The sequence below is a fragment of the Eretmochelys imbricata genome, chromosome 13 (assembly GCF_965152235.1).
Source record: "Eretmochelys imbricata isolate rEreImb1 chromosome 13, rEreImb1.hap1, whole genome shotgun sequence".
NCBI lineage: Eukaryota > Metazoa > Chordata > Testudines > Cheloniidae > Eretmochelys > Eretmochelys imbricata.
Genome location: NC_135584.1, coordinates 24,853,854 through 24,878,102, shown reverse-complemented (window position 1 = coordinate 24,878,102; position 24,249 = coordinate 24,853,854). Strand labels below are relative to the sequence as shown.

The 24,249-nt window shown below is 48.4% G+C and overlaps 1 protein-coding gene across 2 annotated transcripts in view; it reads left to right on the top strand.

Moving 5' to 3' along the window:
* Window positions 1-220: 220 nt before the first annotated feature.
* MYBL2 (MYB proto-oncogene like 2) overlaps window positions 221-24,249 on the top strand; it is a 41,790-nt gene continuing 17,761 nt past the window's right edge. Inside the window, exons 1-8 of one of the 2 annotated variants that reach the window (XM_077831937.1) lie at window positions 221-441; window positions 14,040-14,133; window positions 14,878-14,949; window positions 17,026-17,118; window positions 18,941-19,161; window positions 19,309-19,465; window positions 20,368-20,640; window positions 22,760-23,134. In XM_077831937.1, the coding sequence (XP_077688063.1) occupies window positions 386-441; window positions 14,040-14,133; window positions 14,878-14,949; window positions 17,026-17,118; window positions 18,941-19,161; window positions 19,309-19,465; window positions 20,368-20,640; window positions 22,760-23,134 (1,341 nt within the window). In that variant the 5' untranslated portion in view covers window positions 221-385. Of the gene's footprint in view, window positions 442-11,616; window positions 11,761-14,039; window positions 14,134-14,877; window positions 14,950-17,025; window positions 17,119-18,940; window positions 19,162-19,308; window positions 19,466-20,367; window positions 20,641-22,759; window positions 23,135-24,249 lie in introns of those variants that run through there. The other variant, XM_077831938.1, reaches the window with a different exon arrangement.

The window sequence follows — 24,249 nt, the reverse complement described above, 5'->3', positions numbered from 1 at the left end:
TGGGCCTGTCACTTCGCATCCGAGCTTCAATGGACGTGTGGGGTGCCCGCCGCAGCGAGGCCCTGCTCTCTCGCCCGTGGGACCCCTGGGATTGGCAACAAGCCACCGTCCGCGCAGCCCCCTTTAAAGAGCAGCGCTGCTCTTTTGTCCTTGCCAGGCTCCCATAGGGCGCAGGCTGGGTTTCTTCCGGCCTGAAGAGGGACCCGCAGCGGCCCAGCCCCGCCGCCGGGCTGACTCTCCTTGCCCACGTGTAGGCACTGGCGGGGGGGGGGGGGGTCTCGGGATGCCGCGTCCGTCCCGTCTCCGGGCCGGGCTTTGCTCGGGGCTGAGCTAAGGCAGAGACCCGGGCTCGCAGCACTTCAGCCTGCAGGATGCTGAGCCGGTCATGGCTGCTCTCCCGCGGCGCTCCGCCACTCACGCGGTCCCCGGGGCGCTGCTGAGGTAACTGCATTTTCTCCCCCCCCCCGCCGCTCCAGCTGCCGGGGAGGGCGAGGGTTGTGTCCCTAGGGCCAGAAGGGAGGGAGCGAGAGAGTCCCACACGCCCCCACCGCCGCCCGCCCCCGTCTCCAGCAGGGGGGTCGGGCTCGTGCACGTGTCGTGCCAGCCCCGCTCGTGCGCGTGAGACGTGCAGCCCTGCGCCCAGCCGTGCCGGGTTCGCGGCCGAGGGAGCCGGGGTAGGGGTGGAGGGGTGGATTCAATGAGGTATAAACCTTTTTTCCTCCTCCTCCCTTCAGCGGTACAGCGGGATGTTCGCGCAAACGCCCTTCCCACCCCCCCAGCCCACGGATCCGCTTCCCCGGGCTCCTGCGGACGGGAGGCGTTATCCGCCGGCAGGCCCAAGCCGACTTCAGATTTCCCTCCTCGGCTCTTGCCCTCTCCCACGCCGCCCGTCAGCCCCTCCTACGTGCCCCGCCCAGGCTGCTGTCCCGAGCCGGCTGCTTGTGCGCTAGCCTCCCTTCCCCGGGCCCGGCCCTTTTAGTTCACAAACCAGGCAGCCCCCGCTAAGCTTTACGCCGGGGTAATGCTCTAGTGTGAGGTCAGCCATCTTGTTTCTTTGTGTAAATGTCTTGTATCGCCCCTGCGGCCTTAGTCCCGCCTTAAGGCTGGGCCAGTCCTGCTGTAGGCCGTTGCTGTTAGGAGAGTTAAATTGGTTAGTCAGGGCAGGTGAGCAGGGATCAAGTAGGGGAGAGATGCCGAAGAGTCCGGAATAAGACTTTTAAATGTCTCTTAAGTCGGGGAGAGACCTTAAAATCAACCCAGGAGAGATTCCTTCAGCAAGGCTGAGATTGGGCAGGGCTGGCTCCTCTTGCCAGAGTTACAGCTTTGAGGGTAACAGTTCACTTAGTGATATAGACAAGGGGGGGAGAAGGGGTTCCCTTCTCTCCCCTCAGAAGCACAACCCCACTAAATATAATTATTGGGAACTCTACTGGATCCTGTTCCAAATATCTAGGGTGTAAAACTGTTACACAAAAACACACTAGATTTTGCAGAGATGTGAAGTTATTCTACCTGCCAGCCTTGCTTGGCATAGCCCAGATTCCAGCTCAGGCGCTTAGAGGGTGCCCCTCTAGAACAATCATTTCAATGGCCAGAGGGTAGTTTAGCTCTTGGCCCAAAGTGGGGTGTAGTGTTAATGACATTATCTAGTTGCTACCTTAAAGTAATGGACAAAAGGCTGTAGATTCTGAAATATCATGCCCTAATTTAAAGATGAAATGAATAAAGAAATATTTCCCATTTTAGAGGGGCAATCACTTTATAATCTGTTAAACTGGGTTCAAGTAGTTTCAGGTACTAACCTGCCCTTCCAGCCCATCTGTTGTATAAATGTGTTCTGTCCCCTACTACAGAGGGCTTCTCCTCTCTGTAGTTTCAGGGACTTGAAGTGTTTTGTTAAATTTCCCTTTTCAAAGTTTTTAGGTCAGTGGTAGTTTAAACACTGGTTCAAAGGATTTGGAGTTTAATTTGACACTTAGGCCCAGGTCCACAAGAGGTACTTGAAAAGAAAAAGTAGTACTTGTGGCACCTTAGAGACTAACCAATTTATTTGAGCATGAGCTTTCGTGAGCTACAGCTCACTTCATCGGATGCAACATCCGATGAAGTGAGCTGTAGCTCACGAAAGCTCATGCTCAAATAAATTGAGCAGTCTCTAAGGTGCCACAAGTACTACTTTTTCTTTTTGCGAATACAGACTAACACGGCTGTTACTCTGAAACCTGTCAAGAGGTACTTAGATACCTAATGCAGTTTTGGTGGCACAGAACTGCTGCTGACTGCAGTAGGTACCTAAACTCATTCAGCACCTGAGTTTTCAGGGTCTGAATTAACTAAACCTATACATTTCTGCCTCTGAGCAGATGTACTACTGCCTTCCTTTAGCCTAGTGGTTCTCAACCTTCCTAGACTACTGTACTCCTTTCAGGAGTCTGATTTGTCTTGCATACCCACCCCCCCCCCCCCAAGTTTAATGTCACTTAAACTACTTGCTTACAACAAGAAAAAAAAAGACAAAAATACAAAAAAAGAGTGTCACAGCACACTGTTACTGGAATTGCATACTTTCACATTTTTGCCATATAAAATAGATCAATTGGAATATAATTGTTTCAGTGCAGAGTATATAGAGCAGTATAAGGAAGTCATTGTATGAAATTTTCATTTGTACTGACTTCACTAGTGCTTTTTATGCAGCCTGTTGTAGAACTAGGCAAATATCTAGATGAGCTTTTCCCTCTGGGGGGGGAGGGGGGTCGTGGTGGTGGTACATGTACCCCTGGTTGAGAACCACTGTTTCTAGGCAGCCAGATGCCTACCTCCCAAAGCCCCAGAACAATACACAAACTGGGGAAGATAGGCATTTGGCCACCTAAGTTACATGCAGGACTCAATCCTGTAGGCAGTCTGTGAGCATGCCTACAGGATCACATCCCATTCAGAACCAACTTTTATTTGGAGGAGGTGATTATCCCCCTTATGGCTTTTAACTCAAAGGACTCTGTCTCCCTCACACATCTAATGGCTATTTAAATATTCATCCACAGTGGATCAGACCTTGGGCCAGAGAGAATGACTATAGTAGTGGTTCAGGCACCTGCATGGGAGGCAGGAGAGCCAAGGTCCAGTGCCCCGCTCTAGTCACTTCTTTTTAAATCCACAGTGGAACAGGAAAGATTAAGGGACTTCTGCCTCAGAATATCCCATAGCTCAGTAGTTAGAGCATCCTCTGGAGGCCCCCCCCCAATTCAACTTCTTCCTCCCCCCCAGGCAGAGAGAAGGGAATTGAACCCAAGTCTCCTCTATCCCCAGAGTGCTCTACCTACCAAGCTAGGTGTCAAGGTGGCATCACCGCCTCCTCCAGCTATTATGTGAAGCAAGGCATGTGGCTAAACTTATTCCCACAAGAAATGCATGAGGTGCCTAAACCCCCTCACATCAGGCAGCTGGTTCCCATTTGTAGATTGGGAAGCAGAGATAGGTATCTCTGTATTTCAGAGAGAAGGAAGGGCTTAGTATATAGCCCTCATCACAGATGCTGGAACAATTTGGGGTGGGGGGGTGCTAAGAGCCATATAACCAAACTGTAAACCCTGTATATAATGGAAACCACTTCAAGCCAGGTGGTGCTGCAGCACCCATAGTTCCAGCACTTAGACCTCTCATGTCCATCTCTCTCACTGGCTAGTTCAGGCAGCTCCGCACCTGGTATACTGGCTCTTGTGGCTCATTCTTAGGTGCCCCTCTCTTGCATTCATTGTATAGGGAGCCTAGGGGTCAATGTGGCTTATGGATCAGTGTTGTTCCTTTGATTTTCTAAGCATCAAAAAAGTGAAGTGTTACAACAGTGAGAGTCAAGGCTTAAATCTCTTTGTGGATCCCCCTTTAGTGACTCAGCCAATTAGTTTAGGCTAGGTTGAAAATAGGCTCATGTTTTGAATGAGCTGTTCTCCTCACCTGAAACAATTACTTCTAAGTATTGTCTTGTTGGGACATTTCACCTACAATTAATTACCCATAATTACTGGTTTTAGATTTAGATCTCTGTTTGGTCTCCTGTGCAGAAACTTCAAGTATATGTATCCTTTCAGTTTGTGCTGTATGCTCCATTCTACCAAGATTGTAGGTATAGTGCTACTCCCTGAACTCTGACCTAATCCATCCTTCCTGTGTCGTTTTATGTAGCAGTTAGAGTAGCCAATTGACTGGTCATTCCACCATTTTTTCAGTATGGTCAATTAAGTTAGGATCTTGCATTGTCAGGTATTCTAGTTCATGTATTTTTATTTTTGAAGCCTCTTGCATGATAGAGTGATTTGCAGATTAAGTGTACCTATTTAACAGCTGGCTGCTTTCCCCCATAAATATTACCAATGGGAACATGCCCCTACAGCTGAGCTGAAGGAGAACAATAGCGTTGTGTTCCCTGAGCAAAAGGAGCAGAGGGTCTCATTACCTTGAGGCATGCCAGCTGTCCAGTAGTAATAGCTATGCACAAGATTGAGTTCTTCTCTTTATTTGCACACTACAAACAATTAAGACAGGAGAGTTTTACAAGGCATTCTGGTCAATATGAAGGTCACAAATCAAGTTCTGTTGAGCAAGAGTCAACATCCAGTTAATTTAAAAAGACCCACCAAGCTTATCTAGGAATTCAGAACAGCTTCCTCCACCCAGCAGTGCCCCTACCAAGTTTCCACACTAGAATTTTTTTTTTTTTTTTAAAAAAAAGGTCCTTTCCCAGGTGGAGATGAGAGGGCATCACAGCAATAGAGCCTCACCCAGGATGGTTCCCACCATTTGCAGCTGAAACTATTTGTTAAGAGACTTTAGAGATTTGCCATGAGGTGAGCTAGTTTCCTGGACACAGATGAAAACCCCCAACTCCAGTCAGGCTTTATACACTAGCCTCTTGTGCAACAAACACCCTGGACCATGTATCACTTATGTTTGCACTATGATGCAGAGCACATGCATTACCAGAGAGAATCCCAAGTAACATTGTCACTAGAGAGCTTAGTGCTTAGCCTGTTGGCTTTGGCCATCACGCTGAGCTAAGATCACTCCTTTCCTCTCTCATTTGAGGAGTTTTGATTTTTGTGGCCCATTTGGCTTGTCACTCCATCTGTCAGAGAGGGGATAGCAAAGTCAAATGGCTTCATGCAGTGAGCCATAGCTAAGGGCTCTGGCTCACTCCCCTGGGTATCGTAACTGAGAGACCTGAAGCCAGGAGCATAAGGTCTCTTGGTAGCTGCACCAGGCCATGCCAAAGCAATAGCAAAGACAGATTTCTCCAGAGATGGGGTATCTGGTTTCAGAGATCCCAGTGACCTCAGCTCTTCTACACTTGCATCCAGAGAAAGAGTGTTGTCCAGCAGGGCTGGTATCTCAGAGATCTCCCAGATGGGTGGAGGTGGTTTCCTGAGACTGGAGAAGTCAGTTGTTATCTCAGAGCTTTTGGAGAGCAAGTTGTCCATTGATTTGCGGAGCTTTTCTTCCTTGCATGGTGTGGAGGACTTGGCATCACAAAATACATCTACTATTGAGTTCACTCTGCTGTTGGATTCAGAAGCCACACTGGACAAGTCAAAGGCAACTGGAATACTGGGGGTCTTGCAGAAGTAAGCAAGACCACCATCACAAAGGCCCTGGGTCACACAATTCAGGTCACCCTTCACACAACTGCTCAGAGACTCTGGCCACTTGAGGACAAGCTGAGAACTACCTTTTGTTGTGTTCTCCAAGTCAAGGATGCCATCCCAAGCATCTGGTTTAGAGGTACTGTCAGTCTCCAAGTAGTAGCTGATGCCTGGAGAAAAGTTGATACAGCTGGAAGCACCTGCCACAAACCCATGTTCCAAGATCTCCTTTAACATCACATTGGTACTGCTCCTCTGGGTGGAGGACATCACAGGATCTCCGCACTAAGTCACTCAGTCTTGTCCTGCTGCATCCAACAGACACACCCTGTGAGTAAAGGAAGCCTTGACAGAGGGAAAACACGTTGTCCTTCACAGGGCTCCTTTTCCAGAGTCCTGACTCTGGGCTTGTCTAGAGCAGAGCAGGTCTGACTACTTTAACTATCCCCATGTATTGTTAAAGCAGCCACCCCACAGTATGGATGTAATTATACCAGGGACTTTACACCAGTAGGCCTGTTTCTGGTTCAGGAAACAAAATAAGCTCTACTCACCTTTATACCAATATAGCTGCAGTCACACTGTGGTTTATACCAGTATAACTGCACTGGTTAGAAACCCCTGACACCAGTAGAACATTAGCATAGACCAGGCCTTACAGAAGCTTTTCAGTCTTTAAACATGCCTGCCTCATCCTTGAGCTTATATTTGACATTAACTAGGTTACTATAAACCCACCTTCCTCAGTTATATTTCCAACTGAGCATTTAAATCTTTCAGTTGGTTTTGAAACAGCACCCATTGCCAATCTTTGCAGCCCTGGCAGACAGAGGTCATCCAAGTAGAGGACTAGGAGCCAGGAGAGCAAAGGGATAGACAAACTCCCACAATGAACCTGGACAAGAGTGTTAAGCCTCATCTGTAATACGGGAGCAATACTAGTTTCCCAGGGGTATCATTAGGATGGACTAATTAGTGTTTGTAGAGTGCCTTAAGATTTACACTGATGGTCCTAGACAGATAGAGAGGTAGAGGTTGTTAACAGGTGGAAGATTGTTTACATTCTTCCCACCTCACAAATGGCACCACTGTCCTGCCAGCTGGCCATTTCTAGCATTAGGTTGGTTCATGAGCATTAGCTGTAGCTAGTAAAGCTCACCTGAAGATACTTTTTACCCCAGGAACTCATACTGCTTTAGTTCCCCTGTAAGGGTTGGCTTTGAATGGCTCCAGTCCTTGTGTCCCACCATTCTTATAAGCAAAGTCAGACTAAGGAGAGGGGACTCCTTAGAACACCTACAGAGGAGAGCTCATTTTCTGTCCTTGGGGTCTGATGCCAGAGAGACCCTTTAGCAGTTTGCTGTGCAGTAGGCTCTCACACACCACTGGGGCTGCTTGCTACATGGTTACCCTGCAACTGAAACATTTGTAGCTCTTCTCCCACCACTACCCGAGACTAGAGAGTAGACCAGGAATTCCTATGTGCTGGCTAGGGCTTTTCCTCTGGCTATGTGGATTTTAGAGGCAGTGTGTTCCTTGGGGGACCAAGTCAACTTTAAGATCACATTTGTCTGGAAGCTTTGTACTAATAGTTTACACGCAACACCTAAAATGACCAGCTTTCTTCAGCTAGAAAGAAGCTTTCTATTCCCCTGACATTGACTAGACAAAACAATGTGTTGTGCACATCTTCTGTTACCAAAGAGGCCCTTGGATAGGGGAGCTGGAAAATCCCTTCTAAAGAGGTTACGATTAAAACCTCAAGTCAACCCTGTACCAGAGGCTCCATAGCAGGAGCTGGATTTTTTTTTAAATAAATAAACAAAACAAACAAGCTTAAAAAAAAAAAAAACACACACACCACATTTGGTGGACAGTGTCTCTTTAAGGGCAGCTCAGTATTCAACATATCAGCTTAGATGACAAAGCTGAGGTCCTCCAGTGGGCTAGAGGGGCAGAACACATGGGAAAGGGCAGTCACATGAACTGCTGCTCAGTAGGGACTTGGGAGAGCTCACTCAAGGAAGAGCTCATTGCTGTTTCCCAGAAGCTGTACACTATCCTGGCCTCCTGGGTGGTCTTGCTAAAAGATGGTTGAGCTCAAACCGACATTATGGACTTGATGAAGAAGTTACTGGCTGGATTCTCTAGCCTGTGTTATGTGGAAGGTCAGACTGGATGATCATGATTGTAAAGCAAGAAAGGTCTATCTGATCGGCTGTGCTGAAGATCCAATATAGAAAGCCCCGATTCAGATAGTCCAGGGTAGGACTTTAGTCCTAGAAATAAGTTTACTGAGAATATTAAACCAAGATGTGGCATACGTGCACACCTGAGACCATGGTTGAAACTGATAGTGACAGGGCAGGGAAGAGAAGAAGAAAGAATGTCCTAATACAGTTCTCTCCCCCACACAGGAGAGCATTAAAAAAAACCTGAACACCCCACACACAAGTACACTAGCCAGCTATTATTCTAGTTAAAAGAATACCAAATTCAGAGATTTTGTAGATCACTTTCTGACACTGACAGCTTAGAGAACAACATTTCTTTATTTTTAGGCCCTAATCCTGAAAGTGATTGGGTCCAGATAAGTCTCACTAATCCACATATTATACATTCTCTCTGCACCCAGTCCACAGGCTAGTGAGTTGTGCTTACAGAGAAGCTCACTCTAGTCAGTAGAATGATACACCCAACTGCAGTCACAATAATTTATCCTTACTTTTTACAACACTAGTTTGTTTCCATATTTCTTCAACTCACTCACCCACATGTAAGTGAGTCTTACATAGGAAGTGGTGGGGGGAGAAGGGAGGGAAGAGAGGAGCTTTTAAGAAGCATCAGGAAAGGAACACAAGACACAGAAGATGGGCTAGGGAGGCAGCAGGTGCATGACCAGAGGTTGATTTTAATTCACTTTTGACATTGACTAGGTTTGAAGATCCCCTGGAACATAAGAGGGAGCGAGTAAAATCCACAAATTCTCTAATACTACATGACCATACAGGCAGTTTTTGGAAGCCAAGAAGTCTTCTCTCTAAGGAAAAATTTAACTAAACCAAATCACTAATATTTGAAAAATAACAGGAGGGGAGAAGAGTCCCTTCTAGGAACTACTCACCTCTTGTTTCTGCAGAAATTCTCATGAACCCTTACTCCTGTTCTACTGGTGCAATGATGCTGCTTTTGTAGCACTGGTAATTAGTTAGCAGGTCCTTGTCATTTCCTATTAAGCTAATTTGGGAGGAGGCGGATTTTCAGCTTGACGGTGACGATGCTGTCAACAACCAACCTGAAGCTGCTTTGGGGGAGGTTGCCCAACAGTTGCACACATGCTTAGCTTTATGCATGTCAGTTAATAGTCCCATTGAACTCATTGGGGGTGCTTAAAGTTAAACATAAGTCTCTGCAGGACCAGGGCCTATAAGCAGAGGGCAGCCTATATCAGAATTGGAATAACCCAATAGTTCTGCAGGGTTTATATTTAGCCTGTCTACTTGGTGCTGTTATAGACTTCTTGGGGAGACACTAATTCACAAAAATCAAGCATCAGAAATAAGAACTGATTGCGAGAGCTGGTTGGTAGCGAACTCCTGAGTGCAGTGCACAAAAATAGAAATAACCCCAACACACACACAGCTGCTGGAGTAGCTCTGAACCAGATCAATGTGGTCATGCAACTCTTTTTGTGAGGAGCAACAGTGCCATCTGCTGGCAATGGTTAGTCCTATGACGGTATGTGCTCCCAAAGGAGATAAACCTACCGCACCAGGCTGCTCAAACTTTTTCATTGGGGAACCCACATCTCAATGGAGAAATTGTCTCCTCTCCCGTTTCTGATTATGCAGACCTCCTCTTCTTGCCTTTGGAGAGGTGCAGACCAGCTCCCTTCTGTTCACAATCCTGTAGCATCCCCATAGAACTCCAGCAGCTGTTTACATGGAAAAGCAACATAGGGAAAGTATTTTGATGTGTTTTTAGCTGTCTTCAGTGTGATGTAGCGGCTTGGAAACAAAGAGGAGGAGGCAGCAGCATATGACCAGCCAGCTCTCCAAAGGTCACCAGAAAGTGGTCCACGGACAAGTTTGGGAGCTGCTGCAATTACATCAGTGATGAATGTGAATCCTCTCCTCAGTTATTTTATCCTGGGTACCCATTAAACAAACCAGTGTCCTGCATACCTGAGCACGCAAGGTACCTCTCCCTTTTACACATATGGGTGTTTTTTAGTCTGCTTGCATGGATTTAAGGCGCCTCTCTTTCCGACTCTTCCACCTTGTATTTTGACTGTGCCATGGGGGTCTTTAACATGTTCTATGAGCTTCTGTCTTTTGGGCAGGTTGTCTGGAGGTGGTGGGGACTGCTGTCAGCAGTTGTGAATGGATGTTAAGAGATGGCAGAGAAGGATGGGGGTATGATGGTCTGCTTTTATATATGGCTGCGTGATGGTTCTCCTTTTAAACCTTATTCACCCTTCATGCTGCAAATCTGAAATGGAGGTTCCGTTGTTTGATCACGTAGGCACGATTCAGCAAAGCGCTTAAACACGTTTAACTTTAAGCATGTGCTTAAGTCTTTTGCTGAATCAAAGCCTTTGTCTGTGAACTTGTCCGTATAGACATTTACACTAGCTATTGTCTTTGTTATAGTATTGTTGGAGTGGCTACAGATGTGTCTGCTCTGATTAAATAGTCATTCAGGGTACACGTAGGACGTTGTATGTAGAAGAGTGCAATTCTTTACCCCTCCTTCTTCAGTGCTGCCTAGCAAAATGCAGGTAAACATCCCTGCAAATGCATCTCTGCAGGCATGGGCCTCTGAAGATAAAATCACTTCCATTTAGTGGTCTTCCCTCTGTAAATCCACCTGTATCCCAAATAACATATGTTGGTAACAGTAATAATAGAAATAATATTCTCTTCTATATGACTTCTAATCTTCAAACACTGTGCAAAAATTAATCCTCACAACGTCCCTCTAAACAAATGGAGAAAATCTTCTGTTGCCTGACATAGAAAGCTGCTTCTTGTTTACTCAGAGAACAAGGGCCATATTCAGCCCTGGAATAACCGTAATTTAGCACATATGTAGCTCTTCTCACATGTAGATCTCAAAGCCCTTAACAAAAGTGAGTAGGCATCATTATCCCTGTGTTAGAGATGGGGAAACTGAGGCACAGAGAGTTACATGACTTGGCCAAGGTCACGGAGTGTGTCTGTGACATAGCCAGGAACAGAGCCCAGGTCTCCTGACTTGTAGCCCAGATGCCTTCAATGGGATTGGCATCCTGCGTGAATTTAGTTTTAATAGTCTGACTGAATGTAAAGGCTGTGTCTTCGAGGCATGATGAGCCTGGCCATAACAGGAAGAGAGAGAGGAGACCGATGAAAGCCCACAAAATCAATGGGGCTTCTGCTTGGGAGCAGAGATCTGTCTCTGTAGGTCAGCTTTCAAGATTGGTGCCTTACCATGCAAAGTACATTCAAGTCTGCTAAGTCTGACAGGGAGACGGTGACCCCCCACGAGAGCACCTAGTTTTAAGGAACTAACAGACGTTGGGTTTGCAGATCCGATGCACCCGCGTAGGGTCCCTGCCGTTCCGAGGCATTGATGCATGCATGCATTTCTTTTTGCACGCCTAGTTGGACATGGACGCCTGTATTTTGCACCCGTCCTTTGATGTCTGTATTTCACATCCATTATTTCTCGCTTTAATAAGAGTCGGGGGCGGGGGAGGAGGAGAAAGGGAAGGAGTTTTTTGCAAGCGGCCCGCGCGCGCCTCTTTTACTCCCCCCCGCTTTTTTTTGTTCCTCCCTCCCTCTCTCCCTCCTTTTATTTTTGCGCTTCTCGTCGCTCTCGCGCAGGCTCGGCTGGTCCCCGGGGTGGAGTTGGCGCGAGATAGGAAAGTTGCCTCCTGCGCTGTACGCCGGGCAGGCGCGAGCTTCCCCCCGCGTCCAGCCCGCCGCGCGCGCTAACCGGGGCGCGCCGGGGCTGTACCCCCGGCAGAGGCCGGCCGCGGGGCCAAGGGATGCGGCACCCCCCTGGCGAGCCCCTTCGATTTTCTCGCGATTGATGTTTTTAATGCACAAAGGGGCAGGATGGCTCGCAGGACCCGCGGGTAAGTTTCATGCAAAAGGGGCGAGCTTCGTGCCCGCCCTGAGGGGCAAGCTGGGTTTGTTGCATTGCACCCCCCTTCCCCATTCACCCCCTCCCAGGTATTTCAGGGGAGAGAATGCACTCCCACCATTTCCTTTCCCCTTTATGGGGGACACGCAGGGGAATCTGTAATGCACAGAATAATTCTCCCCATAACTGCTAGGAAGGGGAGACTATCAGAGAGTGGAGGGCAGCCTGGGATCTGGGTTAAAGTGCTGCTTTAAAATGGCCTGCTTGCAAAACTTGAGGGTGGGGAGAGGAGCAGCCATGTCTGGCATGGAACAAAAAGTTTTTTGACTCTCAGGTGATCAGGTCAGTTTGGAGCTGGTGAAAGGTGCCAATTTGATTAAAAAGTCCTTGGGGCAAGGACGGTCACTGATCAGATGGTAGGAGCAGCACCCAGCCCAATGAGGCCCTGGTCTTGTTTCTGGCCTCTGGGTGTGTTACTGTGATGAAGACAATAGTTTACAGGCAAACCAAGCTATACTATAACACAGACTAAGTGGTTCATCAAAAAGTATTAGTCTCCAGGTGTAAGGACCAGGCCTACCCAATATCTTGTCTTTCTTTTTTAACCCATATTCAGTCTGAGATTGTGTGCTTAGATGAAAGCTGCTTGCTCCCTAAATATTGAGAAGGAATCTAAAGTTCAATTTGTTTCCTCCCTCCTTCAATAAAAATTACAGCTCTTAAGCCTATGGAATCAAGTCCAATTGCTCTACCTATCTGAATAAGGGAGCTGGAGGCTGGCCTGCATCCTGGGCTTGGACATGGGTACAAAATAAAGCAAAAGGCTTGCACTGGGCTAGTGGCTCTCAAACTGTGACCTGTGAAGAGCTGCCTGGTCACATGGTGCTGGTGGCTGCTCCTCCTAAACCAGTAAATAATATTAAATACTTCCCTAATGTTATTTCGATGTGAGTAACTACGAAGCTGTCGCGGAGATCGATGGCATGTAATCACCAACGTGAGAGAAGGGGGGGTGGGCTGCAGTCATGGAGGCAATGTGAGCCACTCATGAAGAGGTGGTCTGTGCTTACAGAGTATTTGACTGTAACTAGACAGTTGGTGTGCTGTGACTGCTACTTATTTCACTGATCCTAAGCATCTCACTGTCACCTTGGCTGGGTTTGAACTGGTGACCTAACTCCCTTGGGTACTTAATTATGGTAGTATCGATGTGTTTCATAGTCTTTAATGTGTTTACCCTAACAAAACCCCATGAGGTGGGGCAGTGCTGTTACCCTGTTGTACAGGCACAGAGCGTATGTCTACATTGCAGCTGGGAGCCTGACTCCCAGCCCAGGTAGACAGACTTGAGCCAAGTTAGCTCCCTCAAAATAGCAGTGTGGACGCTGCAGTAGCTCGAGCTAGTGATTTGAGCTCAGACGCAGGGGCATGGACTCTGGACGTTGCATCCTAGGCTAGCCACCTGAATCAAAGCCTACCCAACCCCCTAGGTCCAAGCTCTGGTGGCTAGCCTGAGCCTCTGCTGCAATGTCCACACCACTGTTTTACCTGGCCTGGGAGGCATGCTCCTAGCTGCAGTGTAGACATACCCAGAGAGGCTAAGCGACTTGCCCAAGGTCACATAGGAAGTCTGCGGCAGAGAGAATCTAGGTCTCCCAAGTAGTAGGCCAGCACCCTAACCACTTGGCCATCCTTCCTCTCTAAAAGTAAAAAGCTGCATATCTTTTTTTAGTTTTTAAAGGGTCCTTGTCCCTGTGGTGGATGGGGATTTGACTCTTCCCGGGGTTCTGAGGTGCCTCACTTCCACCTGTCTTTACCGAGAAGAAGTTGTGCCAGGGCCTGCCAGGAGTCAGCTCCCCACCTCTACCAACCACAGGCAACACAACCAGTGTGACACCAGCTTTCAGTAGAGACTTTACGTGATACTCTTAGGTGAACTGATATATAAATACCAGACCCCAGGGATCTCTGTAACCCATATGCATCTTTGTGGCTTCTGTCACAGGAGTTGAGCTGTGCTCCTTGACACTGTTTGCCAATAACAGAGGCTGATTTGCAAAGATGCTCTCCTAAGCAGAGAGTGCAACCCCTATTTGCAGGTAATTACTTGATACCTAGATTGTTCAGGTGAGGCAGCTGTGTTTGGGAAATTTGGCCAAAACTTTGTGAAAAGGCCCAGGAGCAGAGTCAGAGCTCTGGGCTGCACTGTGGTATTTATTCCAGCTGCCGCATCTCTCATAAAACAAAACTAATGCTCTTGGTTTTGTGTAGTGAGGAGCAAGATGAACTGCATTACCAGGACACAGACTCAGACGTGCCAGAGCAGCGGGAGAACAGGTGCAAGGTCAAGTGGACTCACGAAGAGGTAGATGACAACAGGGAATGTGTGTTGTCTCTTTGAGCGGGTGGGGATAGAGTGACTGGGGGTGGGGGGAGAGAGGAGGTAGGTGTAAGGCCTGCTCTTTAGGGCACCTCAGGACTTCCTGTATAGAGAAGCTGTAGGGTGAACTGTCTACACTACAACAGCTCTTTCTGAGCCCAAAGGGCAGGGCTGCAGCATGGTGTGGTGGATGCAGTTAAAACATGGTTTAGCCCTGTCTGCCCAGCAAAATACAGCCCTGTCTGAGCCATGTCAAGGGCCTACCACGCTGTAATCCAACAGCCTAGACCGGCTTTCAGCCTACTTCTCTATGGGGCCTAAAACACACTGACTGGAGCACAGTTTGGCCTTGTCCATGCAGTTTGAATCAAACCATGTTAGAACATAGGTGGGCCAAAGCAGTATTTAATTACAGTGGTTGAACGCTTGTTTTCAATGTGTAGACTGGGACTGTGTGCTTAAAAACTTATGCCAGCCATTTATGGCCCAGGTTAGAAATCCTGCCAACTGGGCATTGCTACAGACAGCTGGAGTGATGATGGGTTTGGGTGGTTGTTGGGGTTTTTTTTTGTTTTTTTTGTTTTTTTTTACATGACTATAAATGGCAGGACAAAGATTCAAGCCCTTCTCTCTCCAGCTGCTATACTTAGTGATGTGTCCCTTGTACAATAGCATGGCTGTAGCATCTTGTGCTTGTGGGGTGAAAGCTGACCCCTTTGCTCTTCGCAGGATGAATGGCTGAAGACGCTAGTGAAGCAGTTTGGACAGAGCGACTGGAAGTTCTTGGCAAGTCACTTTCCCGTAAGTGGAGCTGCAGGCAGCACGGGGCGAGTTCGGATCTTTGGCACTTCTTGTGCCCAAAGTGCTTTGCAGCTGTGAGCTAGCGTTGTGTTTGTACAGCATCTAGCACAACGGGACCTGGTTCCTTACTGTGGCTCTGAAGTTCTGTGCTAACACAAATAATAATATTGACCCCTCAGAGCAGCCCTGCAGGGTGGGAGAATAACTAACCCATCTGAAATGGGGAGGAGCTGGGATAAGAACTCGGGGGGTGTCTGTCGCAGTTTCCCACGCTTGGTGCACTAGAATACAGACCCTGTTTTGACTGCATAAGGCAAAAGTGTGTGTATAGACCACATGCTCAAGTTCTGTGCATTGGTGGGTTCTTTGTGCCAACCTCATTCCCTTCTGTAGAGATGGTAGCACATGGCATGGGGGCCCTGTCAATAGTCAGCCACTCCCGTGCTGGGTGTCTCTCATTTTCTTGAACTGCTGGTTTCGAGCTTCTTTCCTGGCCCCCTGCTCATCACAGATTCCTAGATTCCAAGGCCAGAAGGGACCATTGTGATCATCTAGTCTGAACCCCTGTATGACACAAGCCAGAGAACTGCCCAAAAATAATTCCCAGAGCAAAGCTTTTAGAAAAACATCCCATCTTCATTTAAAAACTGTCAGTGCTGGAGAATCCACCACAACCCTTGACACGTTCCAAAAGTTATTCACTCTCCGTGTTAAAAACGTACACTTTATTTCCAGTCTGAATGTGTCAGGTGGCCACATGGAGGGCAGCATTGGTGAGGAGGTCCCTTAGCACCCTCTGGCTGGGCAGAGAAGCTTGGGATGGCAAGCTGAGCCAGCAGCCTTGTGTATAGCAGCAGCTATACTGTGGGGCACCACAGGCTGGAAGGGAAGGAGGTTGGCTGGTAGACAACCTCCTTACCTGCAGCGGGCAGAGTCCTCTACAAGATGGGTTGTGGTGAGGGTGGATCTGGGCTCAAGCAACTTTCCTCTCCCCACTGCTTGCCTCCTCTGACTCTTGCCCGCAAAGACTGGTCTGTTTCACCCTCCAAGAATGGGAAGTGCTAAGCTAGGAGGGGACTACTTCCATGGGCATCATCTGTGACTAGTAGCTGTCGGAGTAGCTTCCAGTCGCCAATGTGACATAGGATGGGAGCTCCCGTGGAGCAGTGTGAGCTGGAGAGAGAGGAGCTGGGAGCATTTGGCTGAAGCTCTGGGAACTGGAAGAGCAAGCTCTGAAGGGTTGATGCTAAGGATGCAGTTGACACGTTTGGACAGAATCTCTTTCTGCAGGGGATTGTTTGTAAACTTGTTCCATGCCCCAGCATGGCAGAGGCAGTGAGTGAGGCTGCGTTTGTGGGATTTCAAAGCTGGCTGGTGGCACTAGCAGGGTTTCTCAAACTGAGGGGCCCAACCCAAAAGGGGGTCGCAAGACTATTGTAGAGGGGTCGCAACTGCTGGCCGGGCTCCCAGCTCTGAAGGCTGCACTGCTGCTGGCGGCAGTGCAGAAGTAAAGGTGTCATGGTTGGTGGAGCGGGGCAGAGGGGCTGGTGTCACAGCCTGAAATATTTTCAAAGGCGGTCCCAGCAAAAAAAAAGTTTGAGAACTCCTGCTCCAGAGACTGGAGTCTTCTGTTTATCCACCTGACAAAGACAGCAGTGCCGGAGCAGGATTCCCCTGCCCATGCATTTGCCATTGTGCTCCAGGATCAGCAGGGACCGTCTGTAAGGTTGAGAGAGGCGTTTGGTCTCTAGGGCCCATCTCTACTGACCTGGCTCACAAGGGGGCCAGTGTGTGTTTGTGGTGTGGACACCTCCATTGGGAACAGGGCTGAGAACTTGCCAATCTCATTTCTCACAATCTCCGCCGTCACATCATCACCACCCTTGACCACTGATGTGAGGTGAATTGTGGCAGGGTCCCTTTCCTGGCCCTCTCCTGAGCTGTCCACTCCTAGCCTGGTTATCTTTTGAAAATAAAATGGCCAGCCCGATATGGAAGGTTTCCCTCAGTTGCTCTGTGTTGCTCTTGTCGTTGTGGCCTCTGTTCTAACTCATGGCTCTTAATTCCCTGGCACAGAACCGCACCGATCAGCAGTGCCAGTACCGGTGGCTGAGGGTGTTGAATCCAGACTTGGTTAAAGGGCCTTGGACCAAGGAAGAGGATCAGAAGGTAACTTGGTGGCAGCGTCACGGTCAGTGGGTTCGTTGCTCTGTGTGGAGGACACGAAAGGTGCTGGATTTTCAGTCTGGAAGTCCTTTTACATGTAGCCCAAAAAAGCAGCACTCGATACCCTCCTGTGCACTCAGTTAACTGCTTTTGAGCTGCATAATAAGGCATTGTTTTTTGATCTGTAAAGCTCTAAATGCCCTGAGCTTTGCTCATCTGAAAGACCGCCTCTCCCCATACAACACTGCTTGAGCAATGATCCAGCAAGGTGTGAACTTGGGGGCTAGCAGTGGGAGGAAAGGACGTTTTTGACAGTTGCTACCTCATGTCATTTTTTCTGCCTCGGTATCTTCTGATCTACCCTTTCCTGTCCAACTCCCCTGCTAACCCCTTGTCTGTGCCTTTCTCACCTCACGCTGCTTCCTGCTGTTTCCTCCTTTCTGTGCACCCTGGTGCTTGCCTGTACGCTCTGTCCTGCATGTCACTGTGAAAATCTGCTGCCTTTCCTGCATCTGTGACCAGGTCCCTTCACATTACATTGCATTACGACTCCTCCTCATCACTGCTGGGGCCCTCCACTACTCCACTTCTGTCAGCGTCTCTCCTTCCCTTTTTGTCTGTGCCCCTTTGTGTGTCCTAGACTCCGCCGTCTTTACTTACCAGGACGTTCCCTTTGTCTCCTTCCGCTGTTGTCTCTGCCAGACTGGGTAAATGAAGCTGCTTCACCATGTATACCTGCTTCCTCATGTTCTTCCGCCCCCTTTTACATTGCAGCTGATCTCTGCCCCAGCAACTCTGTGGGAGTTGTGACTGCTTGTGCAAGGTGTGTTGCCTGTCTATACGAGATTGTAAGTGATTTGGGGCAGGGACTTGGTCATCTGATGTCTATAAAACTCCTTGCTTGGCATTATAAAAATAAAAATCTGCCAACAATCTGTCAGCCAAGGAAGGCTAGATGGGATGGGGACTCATCTGGGAGCCCTTCAGTCCTGCTTCTTAATCAGCCAAGTGGGTCTCTGGGGAGAAATACAGAGAGTAGCCTACGTTATTACTCTCTCTCTCTCTCTCTATATATATATCTATAAAAATATAGTGCTCTCAGCTTGCACAGCACTTCACAGAGCCAATAAAGACTGATTCCTTGCCCCAAAGTGCATAGAGGATCAAGGGAGGATCAAAACAACAGACAGATGTAACACAGGGCAGGGTGGAATGAAGATGCGAAAAACAAGGTTGCATGGTCACTTGGGGCTAGCATGGGTGTCTACATTGGTTTGTTTTAGTTAACGTAATTTAATTGTGATTAGAGCTCAGATTGCCCACACTGGCACTATAGCTGGGTGCAGAGTTTTAAATATGCTCACGTGATTCACATGCTGCGGATATAGTCTTGCTGGACCAGGGAGAGAACTAGGAGGAGGACAGAGTTTGTCAGTGCAGTCACGTTCCCCATGGTACAGATGGAAGGAGGAGCCTCAGGACATGTGACCTGATCAGAAATGGGCACATGGTTTAAAATCTATCACCCACATTTGTACCGTGAAGAGTTCTTCCTTGCCCCTGGCATAGTGACTTTTGCCAGTACAGAATGGCAGCATTTTACACACACGTGGCACTGGTGTGAGCGACAACTCTAGGTGCAGAGTAAAGGAGACTCATGCCCCCGGGTCTGAGTGATGGGTTCATGCAGACTCTCCTCTAGACAGAACTCTTCTCACTGTGGCATCCACGGGTCCCTGTAGAGACACTGAAGGTGGAAAAAGCAAACCTGAAAACGAGTGCACCTGATACCCATTCATTCATTTAATTTTCCTTTTGTTTCAAGGTAATTGAATTAGTTAAAAAATTCGGCACAAAGCAATGGACACTGATAGCGAAGTACCTGAAAGGCAGGCTGGGGAAGCAGTGCCGGGAACGCTGGCACAACCACCTGAACCCCGAGGTGAAGAAGTCCTCGTGGACGGAGGAGGAGGACCGAATCATTTTTGAGGCTCACAAAGTTCTGGGGAATCGCTGGGCTGAGATTGCCAAGCTGCTGCCTGGGAGGTAGGGCCCTTGCCTGATGTTAATACCTTAAGAGTCAGATATGCTGTTGAAATATGTGTATCTGAGGGATGCTGAGAATATGGATTCTTAATTTCATCAGGAGCCATCACCTCTAAAATGCACATTGACTGTGGCTTTTCTCTCCAGGACTGACAATGCTGTGAAGAACCACTGGAACTCCACCATCAAACGGAAAGTGGACACAGGAGGTTTCCTCAGTGAAACAAAAGACTCTGAGTCCCTGTACTTGTTGGTGGAAGTGGAGGGCGAAGAAAGCCAAAGTGTCCAGAGTGCCGGGAACCAGGTACAGCACCAGCTGGCTGATAAAATCTTGCAGTGGAAGATCTTGCATTTTGGTTGATGGTGAGGTGTGCATTGTTCTGTTAATGCAGATCAGAGACATTAATCCACAGCCATGTTGCCCTTCAGAATGAATGTGCCAAAGCTGTGTGCCTGGCTGTGCTGTCTGTACCCACTAGCTTGCCACGCTGTCAGCCGGGAATAGAACTCAAGAATCCTGATTCCAAAACTCTTCTCCTGTCTAGAAAGTAGTTGTGTAAGCCACTGGTGCAATGCATGTTCCGTCCTTTAGTGCTGGTCCATAGAGAGGATAACAGGCTGGTTCTCTGAGCTCAAGTGGGAGAGGTCTGTGATGTGGATCTGAAGAGCCTGGGTACAAACCCTGCTGATGATGTATGTTTGTGTGGGTGGGGGGGGGGGGTGGTGGTATCGTTTTTTTTTTTTTTTTTTAACCTAGGAAATTACTTACAAAAATATACATTAAAAGAATATTAAGTCATACTCTCTAAAGTTAAGAAATGCCTGATGTGAGGGTGCCTGTGTAAGCTTAATTCAGTTATTCAGTGTGTGTGTGTGTGTGTGCAGTGTGGCACAGTCTTTAATTACATGATCACATACTGATTGTTTTACAAGACTCCTCCGTTTGGTGAAGAGGACTGTAAGACGAACAAGGATAATTCCGTTGTGGTTAAGACACTGGACTGGGGCCTAGGGAGCTGGGTTGTATTTCTGGCTCTGCCACAGATTTTCCATATGATGCTAACAAGACTCCAGCACAATGCATACGCACAAGGGGGCTGAACTAAGGTTGCACGGGGGACCTCAGTCCTGGCACTCCCTAACCCCTGAGAGCTTGATTTTGCAACCTTAGCGTTCTTTTGATATATGGCTTTTGTGTTTTCAAAGAAAAACCTACATGCTAACTGGCCTGCTGATACCTTGGAAATAAAGGAGGAAGAAGCCAGTGAGGAGGAAGCAGCTGGCTTCCAGGAGCTGCCCTCTGAGCAAGCGGCTGCAACACTGGCAGAGGACAATGCCGAGGGGGCCCCAAAGGACGTGGCACCTGAAGACACATTGCCGGACGGCACCTTTCCATACAAATGGGCAGCTGACACTGCCAACTACTTGAGTCTGACTTCAGGACCGGCCTTTACGGAAGCTCTGGACATGATGGAATCGGTAAGAGGGGAGTGATGTCTTGTCTCCTAATATACACCTCTGAGAGGGAGGCAAATGGTGTGGCCCAGTCCCACAGCCCCCAAACGATCCTTGTCGATGCGTTGGTTTCAGTGGGGCTGCTTGTGTGATTAAAGACTCCAGGCTTGGGCTCTGGCAATTTGTTGTGGGTTCTCACTACCTGCTTTCAATCCCGGAATGCTCAAGGCTGCAACCCAAGTCCCAATCTAGTCCTCAGTTTGTTTCAACCTGAAGTCAGTTACACAGCAAAAGCCTAAACTTGGGGTTCTCATACTGGTGGTTGGGACATCTCAGGGGGTCACGAGGGTATTACGTGGGGGGTCGCGAGCTGTCAGTCTCCACCCCAAACCCCGCTTTTCCTCCAGCATTTATAATGGTGTTAAATATATAAAAAAATTTATAAGAGGGGCCGCACCCTTTCCTATGTGAAAGGGATCAGCAGTACAAAAGTTTGAGAACTATTGGCATAAACCTTCCCACAGGGATGTGATTGACTGGCTAGCCCTGGCCAGCCTGCCTCACAGCTGCTGCTCAGAGCATGTCACAGAGGAGTTAGGTTAAAAATATCAATGGGACTTGGCCATCTTGTTTAAAATGGACCCTATTCAGCTTTCCAGGCAACTAGCTTCTCCGACTGACCTTCCTATTCATGGAGGATGTTAGACTGGGGGGAACATGACCCCATTTGGATCCATGCAGATGTGGGGCAAGAAGTGAAGGACTGAATCAGGACTGTCCTTTCCATTGGCAAAGCTGTGTGGGGACCAGGACTGAAGTAGCAGGCAGGAAGCGAGGCAGAAGAGAGGGGTGTTGACTGAACTTCGTGGAAGAAGCTTGGGCTGAGACTGTCCAAGTGCCTGCGGAGTTTGGGAGTCCACTTCCCATTACATTGAATGGGAATTGGGCTTCCAGTTCTCTTACACAGCTTTGAAAATCTCAGCCTTGTAGAGAAACTGTCTGCATTTTCCTAGGCATGGTGTACACATAAAAGTTTGGTTGACATAGCTGCCACCCCCTAACCAGTCTCGACTCAGCGTTGTCAACAGAAGAATGCCCCTGTTGGCGTAGCTACCGTTGTTCTGGGAGATGGTGTTCCTACACCGATGGGAAAACCCCTTCTGTCTGCATAGGCTGTGCCTATACCAGAGGGGGATGCAGAAGAGCCTTCAGGAAGGTGGGGCTGGGGCCAGCCCCCACGGGGGGCAGGGAGGGAGTGCCACCCAGCTCCACGGGGTGGGGGCACGAGGTAAAAAGTTTGGGGACCACTGATCTAGGCTACGGGGTTATACTGGTGTAGCTCTGGTGACGTAGCTATGCCAGTATATTCTCTATAGTTTAGACGTACCCCTAGTCTCTAGTGCTGCTAAGTCTGTTACTGTCATGAACGCTAAATGCAGCCCCAAACTGAAGTCTGTTGTGGGGGATTCATTTTAATTAATTTTTGAGTTTCTTGGCCTTGCTGATCTTAAAATGTATTGCAGGATGCCACTGCCTTCAGAAGGGCCAATGTCTACAGGAGGAGCGCTTTACTAGTGTAGGAATACCAGCAAAGCGCTCCTCGTGTGAACGCAGCTGATATCGGTTTAGCTTATACCGCCCATGCTCCTGAGTAAAACAAGCTATCTGGGCAAAAAAACAGCTTTTCCAGTGTAACTGTGACTACACTGGCCCAGCTGTGTTGGTCAGGGATCACGCCTCCTCGTGCCCTGGCTGACAGAGCTCTGCCAGCAGAAGTTTGTAGTGTAGCCCTGGCCTTATGTAGCATGTAAATGAAATGTCCCTGCAGGCAACAGAGGGCGCAGTGCGGGCCCTGGGAACTACAAGGGTTAGATTCTCCATTCTCTTTGTGCAGTTGCGTCGAGCAGTGCAAAGTGGATGTAAAATGCTGCCGTATTGATTTGCACTGGTGCAAAGGACTGCATAGGGTGTGGAAGACAGACTTGGGCCCCACGTCTTTTATAGACCAAATGTTCAGCCTTTGAGGGTCATTGGAGCCTTTTGCTAGGCCCTGCCTTTGCACTGGTCTGTGAGGTTGTGTCCTGTGGCGGCTCAGGACGCTGCTCGTTCTTGGCCATTTCTAACCGTCTCTCTTGTCTGGTAGGACCCAGATGGGTGGTGTGACCTGACTCACTTTGACTTGCCTGAGGATCCAGCTGCTGGCGACAGCAGCAGCAACAGCCCGGTCAGGCAAGCCCCCAGCAAGCCCACAGCTCCTGTACCCCATGTGACGGAGTATCGCCTGGATGGCCACACCATTTCAGACCTGAGCAAAAGCAGCAAGGGCGAGCTGATCCCCATCTCCCCCCGCTCAGAGGTGAGCTCTGGCACACCGCCCTCGGTGCTCAAGAGGCAGAAGAAGAGGAAGATCTCCCTCTCGCCCGTCACGGAGAACACCAGCTATTCCTTCATAGACTCCTGTAACAGCATGACGCCCAAGAGCACCCCGGTGAAGACGCTGCCCTTCTCCCCCTCCCAGGTATGTAGCTAGATGGGAATCAGGCTGTCAGGATTTCTTCCCCGCTCTGAACTCTAGGGTTCAGATGTGGGGACCCGCATGAAAGACCCCCTAAGCTTGTTCTTACCAGCTTAGGTTAAAAACTTCCCCAAGGAACAAACTTTGCCTTGGCCTTAAACAGTATGCTGCCACCACCAAGCGTCTTACACAAAGACCAGGGAAAGAGCCCACTTGGAGACGTCTTTCCCCAAATGTCCCCCCAAGCCCTACACCCCCTTACTGGGGAAGGCTTGATAAAAATCCTCACCAATTTGCATAGGTGAACACAGACCCAAACCCTGGGATCTTAAGAACAATGAAAAATCAATCAGGTTCTAAAAAAAAGAATTTTAATTAAAGAAAAGGTAAAGGAATCACCTCTGTAAAATCAGGATGGAAAATACTTTACAGGGTATTCAGATTCAAAACACAGAGGATCCCCCTCTGGGCAAAACCTTAAAGTTACAGAAAACAGTCCCTCTTAACACGGGGAAAATTCACATAAAACAAAAGATAAACTAATCCGCCTTGCCTGGCTTACCTATACTGGTTACAATACTGGAGACTTGGATTAGGATGCGTTGGAGAAGATGGATTTCTGTCTGGCCTCTCTCAGTCCCAAGAGAGAACAACCACGTAAACAAAGAGCACAAACAAACCCCCCACAAGATTTGAAAATATCTTGTCCCCTTATTGGTCCTTTGGGTCAGGTGCCAGCCAGGTGAGCTGAGCTAGTTAAACCCTTTACAAGTAACAGGATGTTGCCTCTGGCCAGGAGGGATTTTATAGCACTGTATACAGAAAGATGGTTACCCTTCCTTTAATATTTATGACACAGGCGAAGCTCATTCTGTTGCTGTCTGCTTGGGACATTGTGCATGAATTAGAGGGTCTGTGCTGGTACTTTATTTATTGGTCATAATGCAGTCGACACTGATCAGCTCTGTTTGCTTAATATTTATCATGCCACTTGCCTTGAAATGGGCACTGCCAGTTTGTAGGATGGTGGTGGAATTCTGTTCTCTGCTCATCGCAGTGGTATCTGAGCACCTTCCAGGAGTCCATTAGGTTACGCGACTAGACATCTGGCACATGTT